We start from the raw sequence: 20,905 nt of genomic DNA on the forward strand, positions 1-20,905 counted from the left end.
ACCCAGAGGCCCAACACCTGACTGTGGCCCCCAGTTCCATTCCTTGGGTCTTCTTTTTGCAACATGCTTACTTGATTGCCCCATCTCCATCATCTGAAGTTTGGGTGTTTTCGTAAATTCAGATCCTTTGCTTCCTTGCCCACACCTCTTAGTATGTAGATTGTTCAACACTTCTCCATCTTTACCAGGCATAAGTTCTGTACTGTTTGTACTATGGTTGTCAAGTTAATGGGTCAGTTGCCGCTACCACTCTTCTTCTCTTTCGATTTGGTGGTCCCAGTTCATGGTTTCCTATGCCATGAATATCTGCTCTTCTCCTGCTCACCTCTCCTATCCTATTATTTTTGAGGCTTTGGGCCATTGCCTGCCCGCTGCCTGTCCTCAGGTAGTTTTACTGCTTGGGCTCCACCTCACTTGTCTGCTGTGACTTCCATCTCCTCTCTGTGCTCTCCTTGTCCTCTTCCCCATGTTCTCTCCCAACCACAATCCCCCCCCCCCCCCCCTTTGTTAGTTCCTTGCCCAAGGTTTGGATAGCGCTCATCTGGGGTCTGGATGCCTCCATGGCTCCAGTCATGTTCCATTGTTTGTTCCGAATACCCTTTCAGGAGGCCATTGGTTTTTTTACCGATGGCTCTAAATCTGCCGGTCATGTGGGATATGCCTTCACGTCTTCTCTTGGAACACCATCTCTTACCTGCCACATTCGGTTGGTTACTGCAGAAATGATTGCCATCTATCAGTTCGTCTGTTTCATAAAGTGGTCCTCACTAACACAAGTTTTGTTATATATGGACTCAATGAGTGGTCTTCAAGCTATCACTTCTAGTTTTTCCAGTCATCACTTGGTCTCTGCTATCCATGACTGTCTCACAGATCTTGGTGATATTACTTGTTCGGTTGATTTCCTTTTGGTTCCTGGCCACACAGGTATTCTGGGTAAAGAACTTGGTAATCATCCAGAATGGGGGGGGGGGGCGGCGGCACCTACACTCCATTCTACAGATTAACATCAAATCCCTTTTTGCTCAATCATGGACAGACCCTTGGGAGGCTACCCCCTGTCTAATAAACTTTGTGCAGTCCAGGAGACTCTCACCATGTGGTGTTCTCCCCTCTGCCTCTACCGTGCTCTGCTGTCTTCGTATTGGCCATACTAAGTTGACCCATAGTTTTTTACTTCACACTGAGCGCTCCTGCCCCCTCCTCCCCCTTTTAGTTGTGACACTCCCCTCACAGTGATCAATATTTTGCTGGACTGTCCCCACCTATTGGCCCCTTCGTGATGAATGTACTCTCCTACGTTTCTTGTCTTGGGTGTTAGTGGACCACCTCACAAGTTATGTCGGTCCTCCATTTTCTTTGTGAAAGTGGTTTGTACTCTCAGCTTTAAGTTCCTGAATTTTCCTCTGGAATCTGTGTCTCTCAGTTAGCATAGGCATCAGTTATGAGGCCTCCACACTACCCAGGTTCTCCCTGCATTTTCCCTACATTGTATCTGGTCTGTTGTGCAGTTTTGTTTCCTCTTTTCCTGTGTCTTCTTCCCATCATGTTGTCCCCATTGTATCATCATAAGTGTGATGTGGGTGTCGGGATGAGTTGGTGGTGGTGCTGGTGCTCCATTGCATCTAGTGTTTCTGGGGCACCACTGCTCTCCCCGTTTCCACCCAACCTCCTCCTGTTCTTTCTTCTTTCTGTTGTCCTGATGTCCTTTTCCCTCTTTGTTTGCCCATTTCCCTTCCCCTTGATTGGACTGTGCTGTTTGTATTGTTCTTTCCTTGATTTCTGCCATCTGAGATGATGGGACCGATGTCCTCACTGTTTGCCCCCCCACCCTAAATCAACCAAGCATGCAACCAACCAACCATGATTTACAAAAACAACAAACCCCAAACCCAACAATCCTGGATGCACCATTGCAGCCATTTAATGTGCTCCCACTGAAAAGACTTTCTGCTCTTGTCAACCAACAACTCCAATCAATTGCTTATAGCCCAGCATCTCATGTTAAAGATGAGAAGATGTGAACCACTTTCTTCACTGACTCTTGTTCAACCCACACAATTACCACCTGGATTCCTACTCATCACTGTTGGTGCCATCTCTATATAAATCATCACCATCATGCCTTGCTGCTGTCAAATTCTCTCTCTCTCTCTCTCTCTCTCTCTCTCTCTCTCTCTCTCTCTCTCTCCTAGCATACCTCAGACTCTAAACCCATCACATCGTTCCTTATGCATCTAACTAATTACATCCTCCTTGCACATATGTAAATACTTCTCCTTTGAGGGAAGATGTACATAAATCATCAGCACAGCCATTGGACATCTGTGTGGCACCCTTGTATGTCCATCTAGAGGCAACTTTCTTAGCCTCCTAAAACCCCAAACCTCTGATCTAGGTCAGGTTCATGTGGGCTGTTCAAAAAGTATTGAAACTTTTTTTATTTTTGCAACCAACAGTTGTTTCGGGCAGTGCACACTGTCTCTCTTTGTAGGAATATGTAGTGTGCATGCCTGATTTATTTACATGACTGCAGCATCAACCAGTTACTGGCTAGCCATTGACAAGTGAAAATGTGTAAGTGATAGTCATTTGGATTTTGTGTTATGGGCAAAATGACAGAAAAATTGGAACAATGTTATTACATCAAATTTTGTTTTAAATTTGCCGTTTCTGAAGTTGAAACAGTCTGAAAGAGTCAACATATGTTTGGGGACAAAGTGATGGGTATTATACAGATAAAGGAGTGGTACAACCACTTCAAAGATGGCTACTCATCAGTGAAGAATGAAGAATATTCAGGTAGACCTTAAACACCTGCAAATGAGGTTGTTATTGATCACATAAGAACTCTTGTGATGCAAGATAGACAAATCATTATCAGAAAAGACAGACATCAAAAGGACCTCAGCAAAATTTGTGCCATAGTTGCTAGTAACTGATCAGAAGCAACTGTGTTCAGAGATTGCACAGGACATGGTGGATGCTGTCAACAGTAATCCCCACTTTCTCAACACAGTGATGACTGGTGATGAGACCTGGGTCTATGGATACAATCCAGAAACAAAGTTCCAGTCATTGCAGTGGAAGTATCCTTCACCCTTTGGACCCAAAAAGGCGAGGCAGGTCCGCAGCAATGTGAAAGTCATCCTGATCACCTTTCTTGACTCTAGAGGCATGGTCCATTATGAAGACACCCCAGAAGGTACTAATCTTGATAAAGAGTACTGCCACAAGGTTCTGCATCACCTTCATGAAGCAGTGAGATGCATATGGCTGGACTTGTCGGCAGCAAGACCCTTACCACAATAATGCACACACTCATTGTTCTTAATTAACCCTCAGCCTACAACTGTGTACATTAAATTTTGCTGTGTCTTACTTGCAACAGAAGTATTTTTTCTCAGTGGAAACCTGAGGCACACATTTGTGAATGTTAAACCCTTTCATCACGTGCAAGTGCTGCCAACTGTTGGGCAACACTGAAAATATCAACAGTGTAGCAGTGTGCTGCGGCTCTTGACAGTGCACAGCAGATTGTGACCAGCAGAATACCGAATGTGATTGGTTCACTATATTCCATTGTATATTTTTGTATAAAAGTTGCATCAAAAATCATTAAAAAAGTCACCTAAGCGCATTACCACATCAATAAAAATTTTCCTTCCTCCAGAAAAAATCAGGTTTGAACGAGTTAATCCAGAGGTTTTTGGCCAAACACAACACAACTGTGGTCTGTCAGCCTCCCTACTCCACTGACCTAGCACTAGGCGACTCCTGGCTTTTCCCTTAACTGAAAAAACTGTGAAAGGGGTCAGATTCTAGAATAAGGAAGATATTATGCAGAATTTGATGAAGCAACTGCACACCATACCAAAACAAGTTGGGAAAGGTGTGTAGAAGCCAAAGGGGACTACTTTGCAGGTAACTAGTGTTAAACAATTATCTTGATGATGTGGAGGCAGAGCCAAGATACCCTATCCTCATTCCTCTACAGTCTTGACAGCTTCTCTCCCTTTTGTTCCATCTGGTCCTCTTCAGCCCAACTTGCCACCTTTCTGGTTGTTGACCCCCCCCCCTCCCCCACCTTGCTCCCACCCTCCCCTCATCGCTAATTATCATCTTGGTCTGGAACAAATGAACATACCCTTCATGAGGGCTTTGACTTTCTATCATCATGTCTGGAAATGAGGAATAATGTACCCACAATCTTTCCCACCCACCCTATAATGGTATTCCACCATCCATGCAAGGTACACAATATCCTGGACCATCCCTACACCACACCCATTCCACACCTCTAGCCAAATGATTCATACTGCTCTGGAAGACCCAAGTGCAAGACGTGTCCACTTCATCCACCAAGCACATTCTACTCTACTCCAGCCACAGGTTTATCCTACACCATCATATGTCAAACAGCCTGTGAAAGCAATCGTGTCATGTACCAACTTTGCAGTAATTTCTGCATGGAGTCTTATGTGGGCATAACAACCAACCAACTGTCTACTCAAATAAGGTATGGCCAGGAACAGAGTTAACCACCCAGTTGTGGTACACTCTGTTAAGCACAATATGATCAGTATGCTCTTAAGTCTCTGCTAACTCCCCCTCCCCGCCCCTCCACCCCCACCAAACACACCCACACCCACACACCTACACTCTGCCCCAGGTCCACAACTTCACTCATCCATCACCTACACCCTCCTCTTGACAGTCCTTCCCATCATGTGTTCTGTCATCCTCTGCCAAATCAATCCAAGTCATTTATCATTGTGTGCTACATTTACTCATCAGTGCTGGTGTCTTGTCGCATTCCTATCCCATGCACCTATGCACCTGCTGACTCTCCCTCCAACATTCCCATCCTATGCAAGTGCTGTCTCCCTCTGAACCATCAGCTACCCTTCCCCAGCCCTCCCTACCTCACTCTTTCACCTTTCTCCCACACCCACTCCACCCACCACAACCCCCCTCACACAAGTCTACCAGTATAACTGTTGTCCATGCATTGTTTATTCAGCTGATGGCAAAGTTTGTGTGTGTGTGTGTGTGTGTGTGTGTGTGTGTGCGTGCGTGCGTGCGTGCGTGCGTGCGTGCGTGCGCGTGTGCGTGTGCGTGTGCGTGTGCGTGTGCGTGTGCGTGTGCGTGTGCGTGTGCGTGTGCGTGTGCGGGTGCGTGTGCGTGTGCGTGTGCGGGTGCGGGTGCGGGTGCGGGTGCGGGTGCGGGTGCGCGTGCGCGTGCGGGTGCGCGTGCGCGTGCGGGTGCGGGTGCGCGTGCGCGTGCGCGTGCGCGTGCGCGTGCGCGTGCGCGTGCGCGTGCGCGTGTACGCGTGCGCGTACGCGTGTGCGTACGCGTGCGCGTGTACGCGTGCGCGTGCGCGTGTGCGTACGCGTGTGTGTGCGTGCGTGCGTGCGTGCGTGCGTGCGTCCGCGCGCGTGCGTGCGTGGGTGTGCATGTGTGCATGCGCGTGCGCACAAGCACACATGCGCACACACGCAGTGAGTAAATGAGTAAATGTTACTGCGTGCTTCCGCGCGCATGTGTGCCTGCTAATCACTGCACATATGCGCACGTGTGTGTGTGTGTGTGTGTGTGTGTGTGTGTGTGTGTGTGTGTGTGTGTGTGTGCGCGCGCGCTTGCACGCTCTAACTTGAAAAAGGATTCGTTCAAAAGCTAGCAATGTTTTTAGTCTTGTCTGAGTGCCTGTTGTCTGAGTGCTAGTTGTTACTGTAGCTCTTAAATTATTTAGATTCTGCCAAAATCTTCCATAACATATTAGTAATTATGATTGGTTAGTGTAAAATATGAAAACGTTTTAGAAACTTACTAACCAGTAAGATGTGAAAATAATCAAGACAGTTGTGTAGGCCACAAATAAACATATAGCAGATATTAAAATGATTTATTGCCATTTTAAATATTTTAAAAAGAAACAAGAAAAACCATTGGTGGTGTCATAGCAATTGCATAATATGTCTGGTTAGCTGCACAAGGTGTCAAATGCTTGCTATGTCTCTAGTCATGGAAGCTAGTATCTCTATGCCAGGAGAAGTCACAGCACCTTGTTGGCAAGTCAGCTAGTACTGACACTACAGTCTGAACTGCCAATGCTAAGTGTGGTGTCACCGCCAGACACCACACTTGCTAGGTGGTAGTCTTTAAATCGGCCGCGGTCCGTTAGTATACATCAGACCCGCGTGTCGCCACTATCAGTGATTGCAGACCGAGCGCTGCCACACGGCAGGTCTAGAGAGACTTCCTAGCACTCGCCCCAGTTGTACAACCGACTTTGCTAGCGATGGTTCACTGACAAAATACGCTCTCATTTGCCGAGACGATAGTTAGCATAGCCTTCAGCTACGTCATTTGCTACGAACTAGCAAGGCGCCATTACCAGTTACTATTGATATTATGAATAATGTACCGTCAAGAGCGATGTTCACCAGTTATGGATTAAAGTTAAGTATTCCACCAGCTACGTCCGTTTTTCTAAATTCTAATTTCCTTGTCCTGTTCCAGACCTCACGCCAGCCTGCGTGAGCTAAAACGCGTGCCTTTCGGCTTCCTCTAATAACACGGTGTTGGCTCTCCTGCCAAGCCACAACACTAAGAATGCCATGCCAACAATGACATGGCTGATGTTTACCACAAGGACTTCATTACTCATGTTGTGCATGCACACATGGCATTTTCCCCATTACTGTGCCCTTCACCCTTCTGGCAGCAGACATCTTGTGGCACAACCACAATATTTATATGCCAGGATGGTGCTAAACAATACACAACAAATACTTTCTTTCTTTTGCTGATGCCTTGTCCTGTGGTTTCCCAGGGTCGGGTTGGTTAGGATTGGATTTGGCAAGGTTAATTTAAAGGGGGTGGCCAGATGCCCTTCCTGCCACCACCCCGTACCCCCCGGGACGGAATTAGTGTACCACAGCTGTGTGTGTCTAGTGTAATCCATGGAATAGTGCGAATGTGTTCAGATGGCTGCAAGTCATGTAACTGAGGCGGAACGTGAGGACCAGCCCAGTATTCACCTAGCGGGATGTGGAAAACCACCTTAAAACAACATCCAGGCTGGCTGGCATGCTGACCGATGTCAGTAATCCACTGGGCAGATTCGATCTGGTGCCGGTGCGCCTACCCGAGTCCAGGAAGCAGCGCATTAATGCTCTCGGCTAGCCTGGCAGGTAAAGCCAACAAATACTATCAGGATTTAAATGTTGACAACCAACTGTTCTCAGGCTAGAATCTAGTCAGCGTCACCAAATTACTATTACTGTAAGCTTTATGTTGTGCATTAATCAAAACTGTTTGAGATAATGTAATATGTTTGATGCAGTATAATTTTGGCATTACTATTTGGAACACAGGATCCAGAAAACAATACTTGTTGCTAGACATTCCCTGAAATACCGGACTCCACTTTGTGAACATGTATTTCCCTAGCTGTTGATGGAAATGAAATAGCTCTTATCTCTCAAAATCTTAACACTTTTCAGCAGAATTTGTATATTCAATAAGCACCAGTATCCATCCAAAGAAGACCCAAATTGGTAGTCAACTGATGACGATAGTATTTTGTAAGAAGTGTTGATAGTAGTACCAGAGAACAAGTTTTTCGTATTCCATTTATTTTTGTCAGAAAGAAGGCAGTTTGACAAAAGTTGTTGCATATCTACAAGATAATATTTCTTGCTTATTTGGAGTAAGGTGTCAACATCAACAATATTTTCTTCGAAGGACAGAGATACATCTACAGCGTACTTCTTAAGATAAACACCGTGGTATTTAGGCTTTTTTGTACACCATCTTTCTAATAGTGTCTGTACAGTAACACTTTTTAAAAAAGTTTTATTGTTAATTCCAGATGTTTGCTGCCTATGTGGACTGTGTAACTGAGCTACCTACAAAAAACATTGAGCGAATGAGTTCCCCTTCTAATTGGTGGGAAGTCACAGCAGAAAAGTTACGTCTTGCCCTTCATATTCGTAGCGCCATGGCTCGCAGGACTGACACAGATGTTCCACTTACCTGGCTGAATGAGTGCATTGATGCAACTGCTTCCTTAACAGGGTTGGTACTGCAGTTTGTATTTGTTAGTGTGTTATTCTTATGACCACAAAGGAAAGTATGAACTGTGTTAAACTATGTTATAATTTGTTGTATATGTTTATACTTTGAAGTACTTATTTTTTTCCTTAATATTGCTGTACTTTCCCTAAATTTTATTACTCTCTCTTTAATTATTACTACATCAGCGGGCCTCATGTGAAACTTTTGCAGTTTTATAATTTTAAATAATGACAGAAATAATGATCATGAATTTAAGAGACATCCTTGTATATCTCGACAAATGTTTTCAATTACAGTTAGCACTTTAGGCCATAGCAGCAATAGGTAAAGAACAACTGAAGGCGACAATGACAAATGTGTTTGTGATTTTGGAAAGTATGTTTGTTTAGAAGGGTCAACTTGCATGACGGACGGAGATAATGAACTACTGCAGTGGTCATGGTATTATCTGTGACAATGTTGTGTACAAATTATCCAGTTAATAAGTACTTTAAAACAAATAAAAAGTATTTGTAATAAGATAATATTAAAAGGGAGTAAGTGAATCTCTTATTTGTGATTAATAAGTTGCTTAATAAAATATAGGTGTGAAGCTGAGCATCCATGATGCCCTTTTGTATGTGATAGTTAAGTCCCTTTTACATTAAAATTTTCTACATGTAGTAAGTTTTATCACAAAGTCAATATGCAATGTCAGAAGCCACATAAAATATCTTTCTGACAAAACTGCATTCATCCCTGTACAATTAATATAAGTTGAGAAAAAGTGATGTTGACTTGAGAAATAGTATAATGATAGAAATCACAGATAGATCTAGAACTCATTTAATTAATGGTGGGAGGGAATAATGTCTTAAACAGGAAACAACCCCCCAGAGCAATCTTTGTTTTGTGTACTTGGTGGAATCCCCTTGTTAATCTGAAGCTCTGATCTTCCACAGTCCATGACTGCTTATGATGCCTGCAAGAAGTCTCACCCAAGAATAACATGTGACTATGTTTTGTTAAAACAAAAGATTCAAAGGGCAGTGTTTTTCTGCCATTGGTAGTTATTCATGCAATACAATTCCTGTCAGCTGGATGTATTTCCCATTTGCAACTTTTGGCACAATTGTTTTCGTGTCACAGAACATAATCTTCCTTAGCTGATAAGCGTCCTATGTTACAAAAAAAGAAAACCCCCAAGTTGACTAGTGCCCAGATAGGTTGGCTGTTACTGGTGATGTCAATGAGATTTCATGACATCTTCATGACTATCATCCATGGAGGAACCGCATCTATGATGGCCTCACCTCCGTAGGCCTTACTTTTCCTGAAGTCATCAGATAGCCTAGCGGCTGTTACCTCTGTACGACATTAGGGAATGGCTAAAGTACATTGGGGGAACAAACTCGTTCAGGATTCAGATGTGGGCTTCTTCCCGCAGGTTGACTACCATCATTCGAAATCGACTGATGGGAATAGAACTTTGTGGCAGTATAGTAGTCATCAAGAACCTGCCCTCTTTCTCTGCAGTAGCATATGATGTGTCCAGAATGTCCACAATGGAGACACAGTGGTGTGTTGTCCTCTGTTCTCCAAACATCTGTTCCTCTGTGGGAGTTACACTTGATGTAAGTGTTGGCCATGCTTGTGTTAGTTGTGTGTTGGCCTGTGATTTGATGGCTACGGCATAAGTCTAAGTTGGCTGAGACCATTCTTCCTACACATTTGACTATGAGCAGAGATTGATGCTACAGATTAATACACCTCTTCAACATTCTTCATTATCTACTGGTGTATCTGGTTGACAATCACGACTCCTATCTCTTGCTTACTCAGTCAGACAGCCCTGGTTGCCATAAAGTACTGTATTTCTTCTCTCACTACCTGAAATATGAGAGAGATGATGTCTTAGTAGTCTTACAAAACTGTCATAGGGACCACGTTGATATGTCAGTCATAACTCTTTCGCCTGATTTTTTTTCTCTTGGATTTCCTCAATGTGCTGGCACCACTCGATGAATTCCTCTATTGTTGCAACATCCTATACCAGAAGAGTTAGGTACATATCTCATGCAGTTCTTTTCATCAAGTGTGATATTTTGTCAGCTTCTGCACTATTGGTATTCACAATGTTTCACAGGGCCAAAACATTTCTCTGTAGGATCTTGTCATTTCCCCATGATGTTGGGCCCTCGAATTCAGTTGTTCCTCCACTAAGAGGAGTTGCCACTTATTGTTGCTAAACATTTTCTTCAGTTTGGTTGGGAACTAATTCCAGCTATTGAGCTTTTGTTCATTGTTCTTGAACCACTGCCGGGGTGTCACATCCAAATAAAAGTACACATTTTCCAAACACAGCATGTTATTCCACCTGTTGTATTTGGCAATTTAGCCAAATGCTTTTAGCCATTTCGTTGGATCCTCACCAGTGTCATAGGAAAATGCTAGTGGGTGCCTAATGTACAGTTGATTTGTTGCCATTGTAGAGTCCATCAGTCTCCTGAATATGTGGACTGTGTTAATGATGTACTGCTTGTATTCCAGTTCCAGTCCATGTAGGTGATGGCTTTTACATAGCATAATTGAGCCACAGTGAGGTAGATGTCTTGAAATAACCAATGTTTCACCAAACATTGTGACATTGTAACCACAAATGAATCCAATTGTAGAAGCAGGGCTGTCAGTGAAGTATAAACTTAGCACTGAAAGCACCTTTGTTATGAACTCCAACATACAGCCACAACAGAACCAACTCCTGGACTATAAAAATATAGAAAATTCCAGGAATCTGCTGTTTATACAAATGTAGATTATTCCAAAATGCTGTTGTTAATATGAACATAGAATATTCCAGAATATACAAACATTACAGATATAAAATATTTCGAGAATCTTGCATAATTGATAAATACTAAACACAAATAATTTCTTGAACTTATTTGGGCCATCAATAAGTTTCAGCTGTATTTATTTGGCAAACCATTCACCATGCCTAGGGACCACCATTCTAACAGACAACCATTCTCTACACTGGCTGCCTAGCTTGAAGGCTCCATCAGGTCTATTGGCGAAATGGGCACTGAGGCTTCAGATCTACATTGTCATTGTGGTATACAAAAGCAGATGTAAACACAAGTATGCCAACTGCCTTTCATGGAATCATTTGGCAGAACACAGAAGCATGGATGCAATCTCAGTCAACGCTGCGTTAAATGGCATTGCTACTGAACAGAGGAAAAATCTAACACTGCTTAAAACCATAGAACCCCTGAAGGAGGAGGAATGGACCAAAGGACAATTCCAGTTAATAAACAAGACATTGTATAAGAGGAACTTTGATTCAGTGGGTGGAAATAATGACTTGTCTGCCCAGCTCACCTTCATCCAGCTATCCTGAAGTTTTCCACAATTCTAAAACATCTGGTCACCAAACATTCATGAAAACTGTAGACAGAATCAGTCACAGGTATCACTGGGCATGTCTCAGCTGATCTGTTAGACACTATGTATGTGAGCCACTGTAAAGAATGCCAATGACATCTACACCTCTACATCTACATCCATACTCCGCAAGCCACCTGACGGTGTGTGGCGGAGGGTACCTTGAGTACCTCTATCGGTTCTCCCTTCTATTCCAGTCTCGTATTGTTCGTGGAAAGAAGGATTGTTGCTATGCCTCTGTGTGGGCTCTAATCTCTCTGATTTTATCCTCATGGTCTCTTCGCGAGATATACGTAGGAGGGAGCAATATGCTGCTTGACTACTTGGTGAAGGTACATTCTTGAAACTTCAACAAAAGCCCGTACCGAGCTACTGAGCGTCTCTCCTGCAGAGTCTTCCACTGGAGTTTACCTATCATCTCAGCAACGCTTTCGCGATTACTAAATGATCCTGTAACAAAGTGCGCTGCTTTCTGTTGGATCTTCTCTATCTCTTCTATCAACCCTATCTGGTACGGATCCCACACTGCTGAGCAGTATTCAAGCAGTGAGCGAACAAGCGTACTGTAACCTACTTCCTTTGTTTTCGGATTGCATTTCCTTAGGATTCTTCCAATGAATCTCAGTCTGGCCTCTGTTTTACCGACGATCAACTTTATTTGATCATTCCATTTTAAATCGCTTCTAATGCGCACTCCCAGATAATTTATGGAATTAACTGCTTCCAGTTGATGACCTGCTATATTGTAGCTAAATGATATGGGATCTTTCTTTCTATGTATTCGCAGCACATTACACTTGTCTACATTGAGATTCAATTGCCATTCCCTGCACCATGCATCAATTCGCTGCAGATCCTCCTGCATTTCAGTACAATTTTCCATTGTTACAACCTCTCGATATACCAGAGCACCATCCGCAAAAAGCCTCAGTGAACTTCTGATGTCATCCACAAGATCATTTATGTATATTGTGAATAGCAACGGTCCTACGACACTCCCCTGGGGCACACCTGAAATCACTCTTACTTTGGAAGACTTCTCTGCATTGAGAATGACATGCTGCGTTCTTTTATCTAGGAACTCTTCAATCCAGTCACACAATTGGTCTGATAGTCCATATGCTCTTACTTTGTTCATTAAATGACTGTGGGGAACTGTATCGAACGCCTTGCGGAAGTCAAGAAACACGGCATCTATCTGGGAACCTGTGTCTATGGCCCTCTGAGTCTTGTGGAGGAATAGTGCGAGCTGAGTTTCACACGATCGTCTTTTTTGAAACCCATGCTGATTCCTACAGAGTAGATTTCTAGTTTCCAGAAAAGTCATTATACTCGAACATAATACGTGTTCCAAAATTCTACAACTGATCGATGTCAGAGATATAGGTCTATAGTTCTGCACATCTGTTCGACGTCGACAGATGAATGACAGAAGCACTTGCTGCAATTACATCAGGGCATCTGGTACCAATCCCACCTGCAGCAGTGCAATTTCACCAAATTCACATTGATCTGTTGAGGAGGTTACTCAAATCAACAAATCGGGAACCAATGAATAGTAACCTGTGCTGACCATCTCACCTGCTGTGCTGTCACCAAAGTCGTACCGATAGTAGAAGCTCTGGAAATTGCAAGATTTCTTGTAGAAGACGACATTATGAAGCATGGAGCATCTGATGTGATGATCTCTGATAGTGGAAAAGTTTTCAGTTGAGATTAGTATTAGAGGTAATTTCATGTTGTGATATCAGCCACAAGAACTGTCTACCACCCACAGATGAATGGTGTCACAGAACAATTTATGCCAAGATGATGGCAGATATGATCTCGATGTACCTTGATATTGAACAGAGAAACTGAGATACAATACAGCCCGCATGACATTCGCACACAGCACAGTGAAGCAAGATGCTATAGGCTTCACACTGTTCTTTATTCTATATGGTTAAGGGGCCAAAATGACAATGTATACACTGTTCCTTTACAGCCATACAATACTGTGGATGACTACGTGAAACACCTCATCACCAGGACCAAAGCAGCAAGGCAGCTAACTCACATCTGGATGGCTAGAAAAAAGACTGAGAGTGCTATATTGCCAATTATTGGCCAGTGAGATACAGCCTGGGAGGCTTGGTATGGATTTTTCTGTGCAGAAAGTGGGACTACTCAAAAAGATAGATCACTAGTTGGATGTCACAAATGAAGTTGAGGGCTATGACCCTTCATCAAGAAGACAAAAATGCATAGATGGCATCCATGTCCTCCGCATGAAGCCCTACTACAATCCTGAGACACAGTTTAACAATAACAGGTTCAAGAAAATTGAAGACCAGCTCGATGGTTGCAAAGCTTCAGTGAGAGTGGCTACCTTTGATATTCATCATAGTGAAGAGCATGTGATAATAATACCAGAAAGCAAGGATCTGCGAGCACTTCTATACAGAGGACCATTTACAAGATCTAGATCCAGGGTGCTGCATTTGGCTCCAACAAGAACTTCTGAAACAGCATCTCACTGTTTGTACAGGACAAAGAGCAACACCATGAGCTGTGGGGAAGAACTTATTGTTGCTGTCTGGCATGCTGCAGGTCACTAGTTGAAACAAAACCACACCAATTATTGTTATTTAGTATTTATCATTTCTGGAATGTTCTTGAAATATCTTATATTTGTAATGTTTGTATATTCGAGAATATCCAGTGTTTGTATAAACAGCACCACCCTCCACCCATGAATTGAGTTCTGTTCTGGCTATACATTGGTGTTCATAGTAACCATTCTATCAGTATTGTTTGTTCTGTTTTGCTGATGACCCTGATTTCGGTTTTGGGCTTGTGTGCTTATGACATGTCAATATATCTATAACTTTGTGTGTGTGTGAGCTCCGAAGAACAACACAGATTCATAAATAGACCTACTGTCTTCCATTTTTTGCCTTTCTTGAACCTGGTCAGGACACTCAAGTTGTGGGCATTCTTTAGAAGGCTTTGAGCTAGGGCAAGAAGTTTGTCATGGATCCTTATACAGGGTACAGCCGAGCATGCTCAGGCTGGTTTGCAGTGCCACCAGTCAGTTTCAGTATGCCCGAGACATGTGACCATGTGAGAAATGTAACTTTGTCATTACAAACATGTTCCATACTGGCCATATATGGTGACTACAGAAGGGAAAAATTCATCATCAGCAGCTTAGGTAAACAGACAATCTTTGCAAAGATGACAGTCTTGCTTGATTAGTAGTCCACACTGAATTATAATTGCATCATCATCATCATCATCATCATCATCATCATCACCATCATCTACAGTTTATGGCCCCTGGCTGTCTGTGTCTGTTTGGAGCATAAGCCTCTCTATCTTCCCTAAATTATAATTTAATAATAGATGAAAATATGGCAGTGAAAAGTTTGAGGTAATAATTAGACTGTCAGGAGGACCTGTACCCCTGTCTACCTCTCAGTGGCTCTACTCTGTACCCATTCTGTTGTTTTTTAACTCACATTTTTCCAGTGTAACAAAAAGTCATTAATTTTGTTAATATTGCTTTGTCACCATCATTAAACTGTCCCTTTCTCTCTTTGACACTCTTGAATTCTCAGGGCTACCTTGTAGCTACTAGTTGTAGTAACATGCAAAATGAAATTTATTATGTTTTCTTTAATTTTATTTCTTAAACACCATGTGCCTTATTTTCAGGTGTCAGTGTTTTTGAGCCTACATTATCAGGTGCAGCCTTTCAGTGCTCAAATAAATCCCATTTCTGACGTTTTATTGTGGCTTGTACCATTTCTTTGTAACCTATATTTGTAACATTCATGTCAATATTAAAAGTCATCAGCAAGAGAGTCCTAACAATAGACATTTATATGATTGAAAATAATGGCAACATTAGGCAGTTAGTTCTGAAACTATGATGTCAGAAGGCTGCAATAAAAGCATATGTGAGGTATGGTCAAATAGTAATGGGAATTTTTTAATTGCTCAGGCTTCACACATCTGAGGGTTGTTTTTATTTTATTTTATTTAAGTTATCTTGTTGGTACATATGTTCCTGATGCATGGTAGCATTTTCAACTGTTCTGAATATGTAGTTTATTGTTGACAGTTGAGAAGGTTACAAGTGTTTTTAAGCACTCAGCAGATTTTTACTTTCGTAAAAGATGGATCAAAGAATTTGCGTTAAAGTTTGCTTGAAAAATGGAGAAAGTACAGCACTGTATTTGAAATATTGACGGTGGCTTTTGTGAATATACTGTGAGTCAGACAAGAGTTTATGAATGGCTAAAAATGTTTCAAAGAGGGCCCAGAAGACATTGAAAATGACAACCACCCTGGATGCCCTAGCACATCAATTACCGATGACAGTGTGGAAGAAGGAAAGAAAATGGTTCCAGAAAATCAGCAAATTTTCATCAGAGAGGTTGCTGCTGATGTTTGCATACCCATTGGATCATGCTACACAATTTTTTGGATGTTTTGGGCGTAACTTGTGTAGCAGCACAGTTCTTTCTGAAAGTGTTAATTAAGACAAAAAACTTTTGTCACCTAGTGATCACTCAGGAATTGCTGAATGAATTCAACAACAATCCAGAGCTTCTAAAGAATGTAATAACAGGTGACAAAATGTAGATATACAAGTATGACATTGAGACCAAGGCGCAATCAGCCCAGAAGAAACTGCCTCAAGAGCCAAAACCAAAAAAAAAATTCCACAAGTTCCATCATATGTAAAGGCTCTTCTCACTGTTTTCTTTTAATATAATGGGATAATGCATTTTGAGTTCCTTCCGTATGGACCTACAGTTAATAAAGGATACTATCTGGAAGTTATGCATCATTTTTGTGAAGCAATACAAAGAAAATGACCAGAATTGTGGCAAAACCACTCATGAGAATTGCATCATGATAATGCTTATATGTGAGTGCTTGTTAATGATTTTTTGGCCTCAGCCACCATATTCGCCATACATGCCCCCTGCTTGTTCTTCATATTCCCAAGGCTGAAGAGAACTGTGAGAGGATGTCATTTCGCCACCTTTGATGAGGAAAAAACAGAGTTGCTGAAGAAACTGAACACCATAATGCAAAGTGAGCTCCAGAAGTGCTCCCAAGATTGGAAAAAGTGCTTTCACAAGTGTATCATATCTGAGGAGGATTACTTTGACGGGGACAAAGTTGATGAGTAAATAACGATTCTTTAAGAAAAACAAAAATTCCAATTACTTTTTGATCACAGCCGGTATACTGCCCAGCAAAAAATGTGAAACTATCTGAAGACATGGCCAGACGTCTGTGTAACTTTGTACACATACACCCCATGGGTGGGTATGCAAATGATTGGAATTGCAATTGTCTGTGACAGATAGAATGATCACCAGAGTAAATTAGTGTTGTTCATGATTAGTTGCATTACCAGAGCTGGTAGGGTTTATAAGGGGTGGGAACAGCATCAGATGTTGAGTGATCGCTTTCAAGGGCATGGAGATGCTGTGTACTAGTGCAAGACAGCATGATCAGCAACTGACAGAGTTTGAAAAGTGCCTTAGTGTGCATCTTCATTTGGCCAACTGGTCACATCATGCAATATGTAGATTGATGGGGTATTCAGATATGACAGTGATGTGATTTTGAGCATGAGGGCACACATACTCATCACTAAGGTTCCAGTTTACAATGTCTGACCACCACTAGGTAGGAGTGCTGTATCATGCACCAAACACATTGTAAACCATTCACACAGGCACCTGCCATCCAAGAACAAATAATGGACTCCCTGCAACATTTTGTGTCATCCTGAACCATTGGTCAAAGACTGATAGCAGCTGTATTAAAGAATTACCATCCCATGCATAGTCTAAGGTTAACACCACAATACAAATGGCTGCATTCAGAGTGGACCAAAACGCGTATGCTCAGACAGCTGATGAGTAGCATCACAAGATGTTCAGCAATGAATAACAGTCTTGCACTATTGTAGATAATCACTGTTGACAAGTATGGTGGGGATCTGTGTAGACTCCCCTCTTCCAGCATTTTGGGGAGGCGCAGCAGTATTACTCCCAATGTCACGGTAGGAGGATTCATCAGCTATGACTTCAGATCATGGCTGGTAGTGACTGAGGGAACACTTACAGCATAATGGGACATCACGGATAGCCTTTGTCGTAATGTTTACCTCTCATGCAACATAATTGTGTTGCTGTTTTCCAGCAGGCCAATGCTTATCCCACGTGGCACATATCTCTATCAATTGTCTGCATTATGTTGAGTAACTCTATAGCTAGCAAGATCCCCAGTTCTGTCTTGTATAGAACATGTGTGGAATCAGTTTGGATCTCAGATCCATCTCCCAATGCCAGTATCCAAGATATCAAGGATCTGTTACAACAGTTGTAGACCAGCTTGCGTCAGGAGAGAATACATCTTCGTGGCACCCATCTCAACTGAGTCAGTGCAGACATATAGTACAGAGGGGGCATTACATCACTCTGATAAGTGGGATCATACTGCCAATTTTTTTGTTAATTTGGATTGATTTTGTAATAACTGAAATAACTACTTATACCCTCTTAATCTGTGGCATTTCATTTCGTTCTCTCTCCCCCTCTCTTTCTGGATGCTTCACTTTTTTGCCAGACAGTGTTAAGTATCTAATAATAGAGTAACTGACATAAAAATAGCTCGGAGAGGGACAAGAAGGCACTGGAGAAAAAAAATAATCTGATGGAGCAAAACAACAGTAATCGTCAGTTTATATGTTTCTTAATGTTTAGAAATATATTGGAAAATTATGTTAATATATTTGAATGGAGCAAAGGATTGCACTGTCCTCATTACTTTTTGTCACTGTTATGGATGAGGTAATGGCAGGTTTGGCAATGCAAATACGAGATGAAAATATGAAAGCAGGAGTGTTCACAAATGACATAATGGCGTGGAGAAATGGAGGAGGACAGCTGTAAGAAAGGCTAAATGTATTGGAGGAAGTGGTAGGACAATATGGACTGAAATTTAATGCAAAGGAGTGTGAGTGGTGGTGACAAGGGATAAGATTAGAGTAGCAATGAATGTAGGTATTAGAAGACACATTCTAAAGACACTGCAAAGTTTCAAGTATCTGAAGAGTATACTAAAAAATAGTGAGAGGAATGAAAAGGAGATACGTGAAAGGGAGTGGTAAGCGCATGGATTCCTATAGAGTTTAAGAAGCCTGCTATGGAGCAAGGATGTACCGCCAAAAAGAAAGTAAATGTTATACCAAGCATATTATGCTCCAAGTGCTAACTAATGAACCAGAAATGTGGATAATGAAGAAGAGGAAAGGTGCACAGGATACAGACTAAGAAGAAGAAGAAGAAAAATAATTTGGTGGTGGTGGTGGTGATGACGACGACTATGATGAGGGGATTGTCTTTCTCATACAGATGGAATGTGATCAATACCTACAAATCATTTGACATGTTGACCTCATTGTCAGTCAGTATTTTCAGATATCTGCAAAAAATGCATAAAAATTTATAGAAGGTGCCAATTAGTCTAGTCCTGTATTTTCAATGGAGAAACTGTAGGATTCATAAGCCATGCTCTTATAAAAAGAGTTAAAGAAAGAGAAAATATGTTATGTGAAAAACTTTTTTTAATTGATACTTTTGGCTGGCCGTGGTGGTCTCGCGGTTCTAGGCGCGCAGTCCGGAACCGTGCGGCTGCTAGGGTCGCAGGTTCGAATCCTGCCTCGGGCATGGATGTGTGTGATGTCCTTAGGTTAGTTAGGTTTAAGTAGTTCTAAGTTCTAGGGGACTGATGACCACAGCTGTTAAGTCCCATAGTGCTCAGAGCCATTTGAACCATTTGAATTGATACTTTTTTTATCTTATTCACTTGCCAGTCATCATTGGTTTTCTGTTTGCCTGATATGTATGTTGCATTGTAAGATACCTACATCTTCCATCAGCAGGTGCCTCATGTAGTTTATTTGGAAGAGGATACTAATTCTTGAAATGTGGTTTGTACTTTTTGCTTGTGGAGAAACAATGAAACGTTGTCAGAAAGATCACCTGGCAGTAAAAATTGGTTATATATAAATAAAGCCATTGGTAGTATTGCAGGTTTATGAGACACATTGTGGTAGCACTTGAATGTACTGACATAGTGAATGTTTGATACATTTTCATAGTAAATTATGTAATGTATAAAGTGACTATGTTCTGATGAAGCCATCACAGTTGTGCTGTAAATTTGTTTCATTGCATCAGTCCTTGTGGTATGTCTTATTTTTGCCAGTCTTCCATTGATACCTTTGTTAGTAGTAATCTATAAACATAGATTTTGAAACGTGTTTTATTCTTTTTTTTTTTTTTTTTTTTTTTTTTATTTGTTGGTATCAGGCCCATATTTGTCCTGCTCACAGGGGAAAATTAATTGACGCACATTAGCAGTGCTAATTAGCTTCCTATCTGTGCACATTCCTAAAATTTAAATCTCCCGCTCACTGGGAAATATCAGATGATGCACACACAGAAGTGTGTAATATAGTGTCCTTTATTCTTGCTACTATCAGCAAAGAAATAATGATGTTAATTAGTTCTTTTTATAACTTGTGAGAGAGCATTCTTACATGTTTCACTCTTGATTGATAATTATGTTACGATGTGACTAAAATAATATTAAGTTACAGCACATAGACATCACTATGGTCTCATTAACTTTGTTAACAAACTCTGAAAACATCTGATGGTCTGCTAGAGAAGCAGCTTGAAGAAAGATGGCAAGGCAATTGTCAGGGCGCTGTTGTCAGTCATTGGGAATAGAAGTTAAAAATCTGTGTTGAAATCTGAAGCTCGAGGCATAATGAGGAAATTGTGTAGTTTTGTTATATCTTTTACAACTATAATTAGGGATTCAATTCATGAAAGATTCAGTGTTATAAGCAAGCAATTACAAGCAGTAGACATGGACAAAGCCACTGTTCTGATGTACAGTTCCTTAGTTGGTTTCTTGAAAGAAATGAAAATGCGATATGTAGTTTTCAAGAATCTAAGTCAGAAAAAAATTGAATCTCTTTGTAATGTTGCTAAATTGCAAAAAAGGAAAATTCAGAGTAAAAAATGCAACAAAAATACAAAATTTATTTGATGAATCTGATTCAGATACTGAAGAAAAAGGAAAAAAGAAAGACTCAGATGCGATGCAGAACTCTGTGCTTTTGATTTTGGATAAACTGATTGAAATACTGAATAAGAGAGTTCCTTCTTATCAAGGAATTCAGTGAACCATCTATGTTTTTGCCAAATCTGAAGAAGCTAAGTCTCTTATGACTGGAAGAACATGGACTTAATAACGGACACATCTTTATTACACACATCATGAAAATACAAGTACAATTCACAAGCCAAAA

The 20,905-nt window shown here is 41.5% G+C and overlaps 1 protein-coding gene across 4 annotated transcripts in view; it reads left to right on the plus strand.

The window, feature by feature from the left end:
- The window catches only part of LOC126483699 (focadhesin), a 288,818-nt gene that overhangs the window by 221,178 nt on the left and 46,735 nt on the right, over positions 1-20,905 (plus strand). For all 4 annotated transcript variants that reach the window (XM_050106786.1, XM_050106787.1, XM_050106788.1 and 1 more), the window contains exon 16: positions 7,877-8,082. In XM_050106786.1, coding sequence (XP_049962743.1) covers positions 7,877-8,082 — 206 coding nt within the window. The remainder of the gene's footprint in view (positions 1-7,876; positions 8,083-20,905) is intronic.

This window comes from Schistocerca serialis, chromosome 6 (assembly GCF_023864345.2).
Source record: "Schistocerca serialis cubense isolate TAMUIC-IGC-003099 chromosome 6, iqSchSeri2.2, whole genome shotgun sequence".
Taxonomy (NCBI): Eukaryota; Metazoa; Arthropoda; class Insecta; order Orthoptera; family Acrididae; genus Schistocerca; species Schistocerca serialis.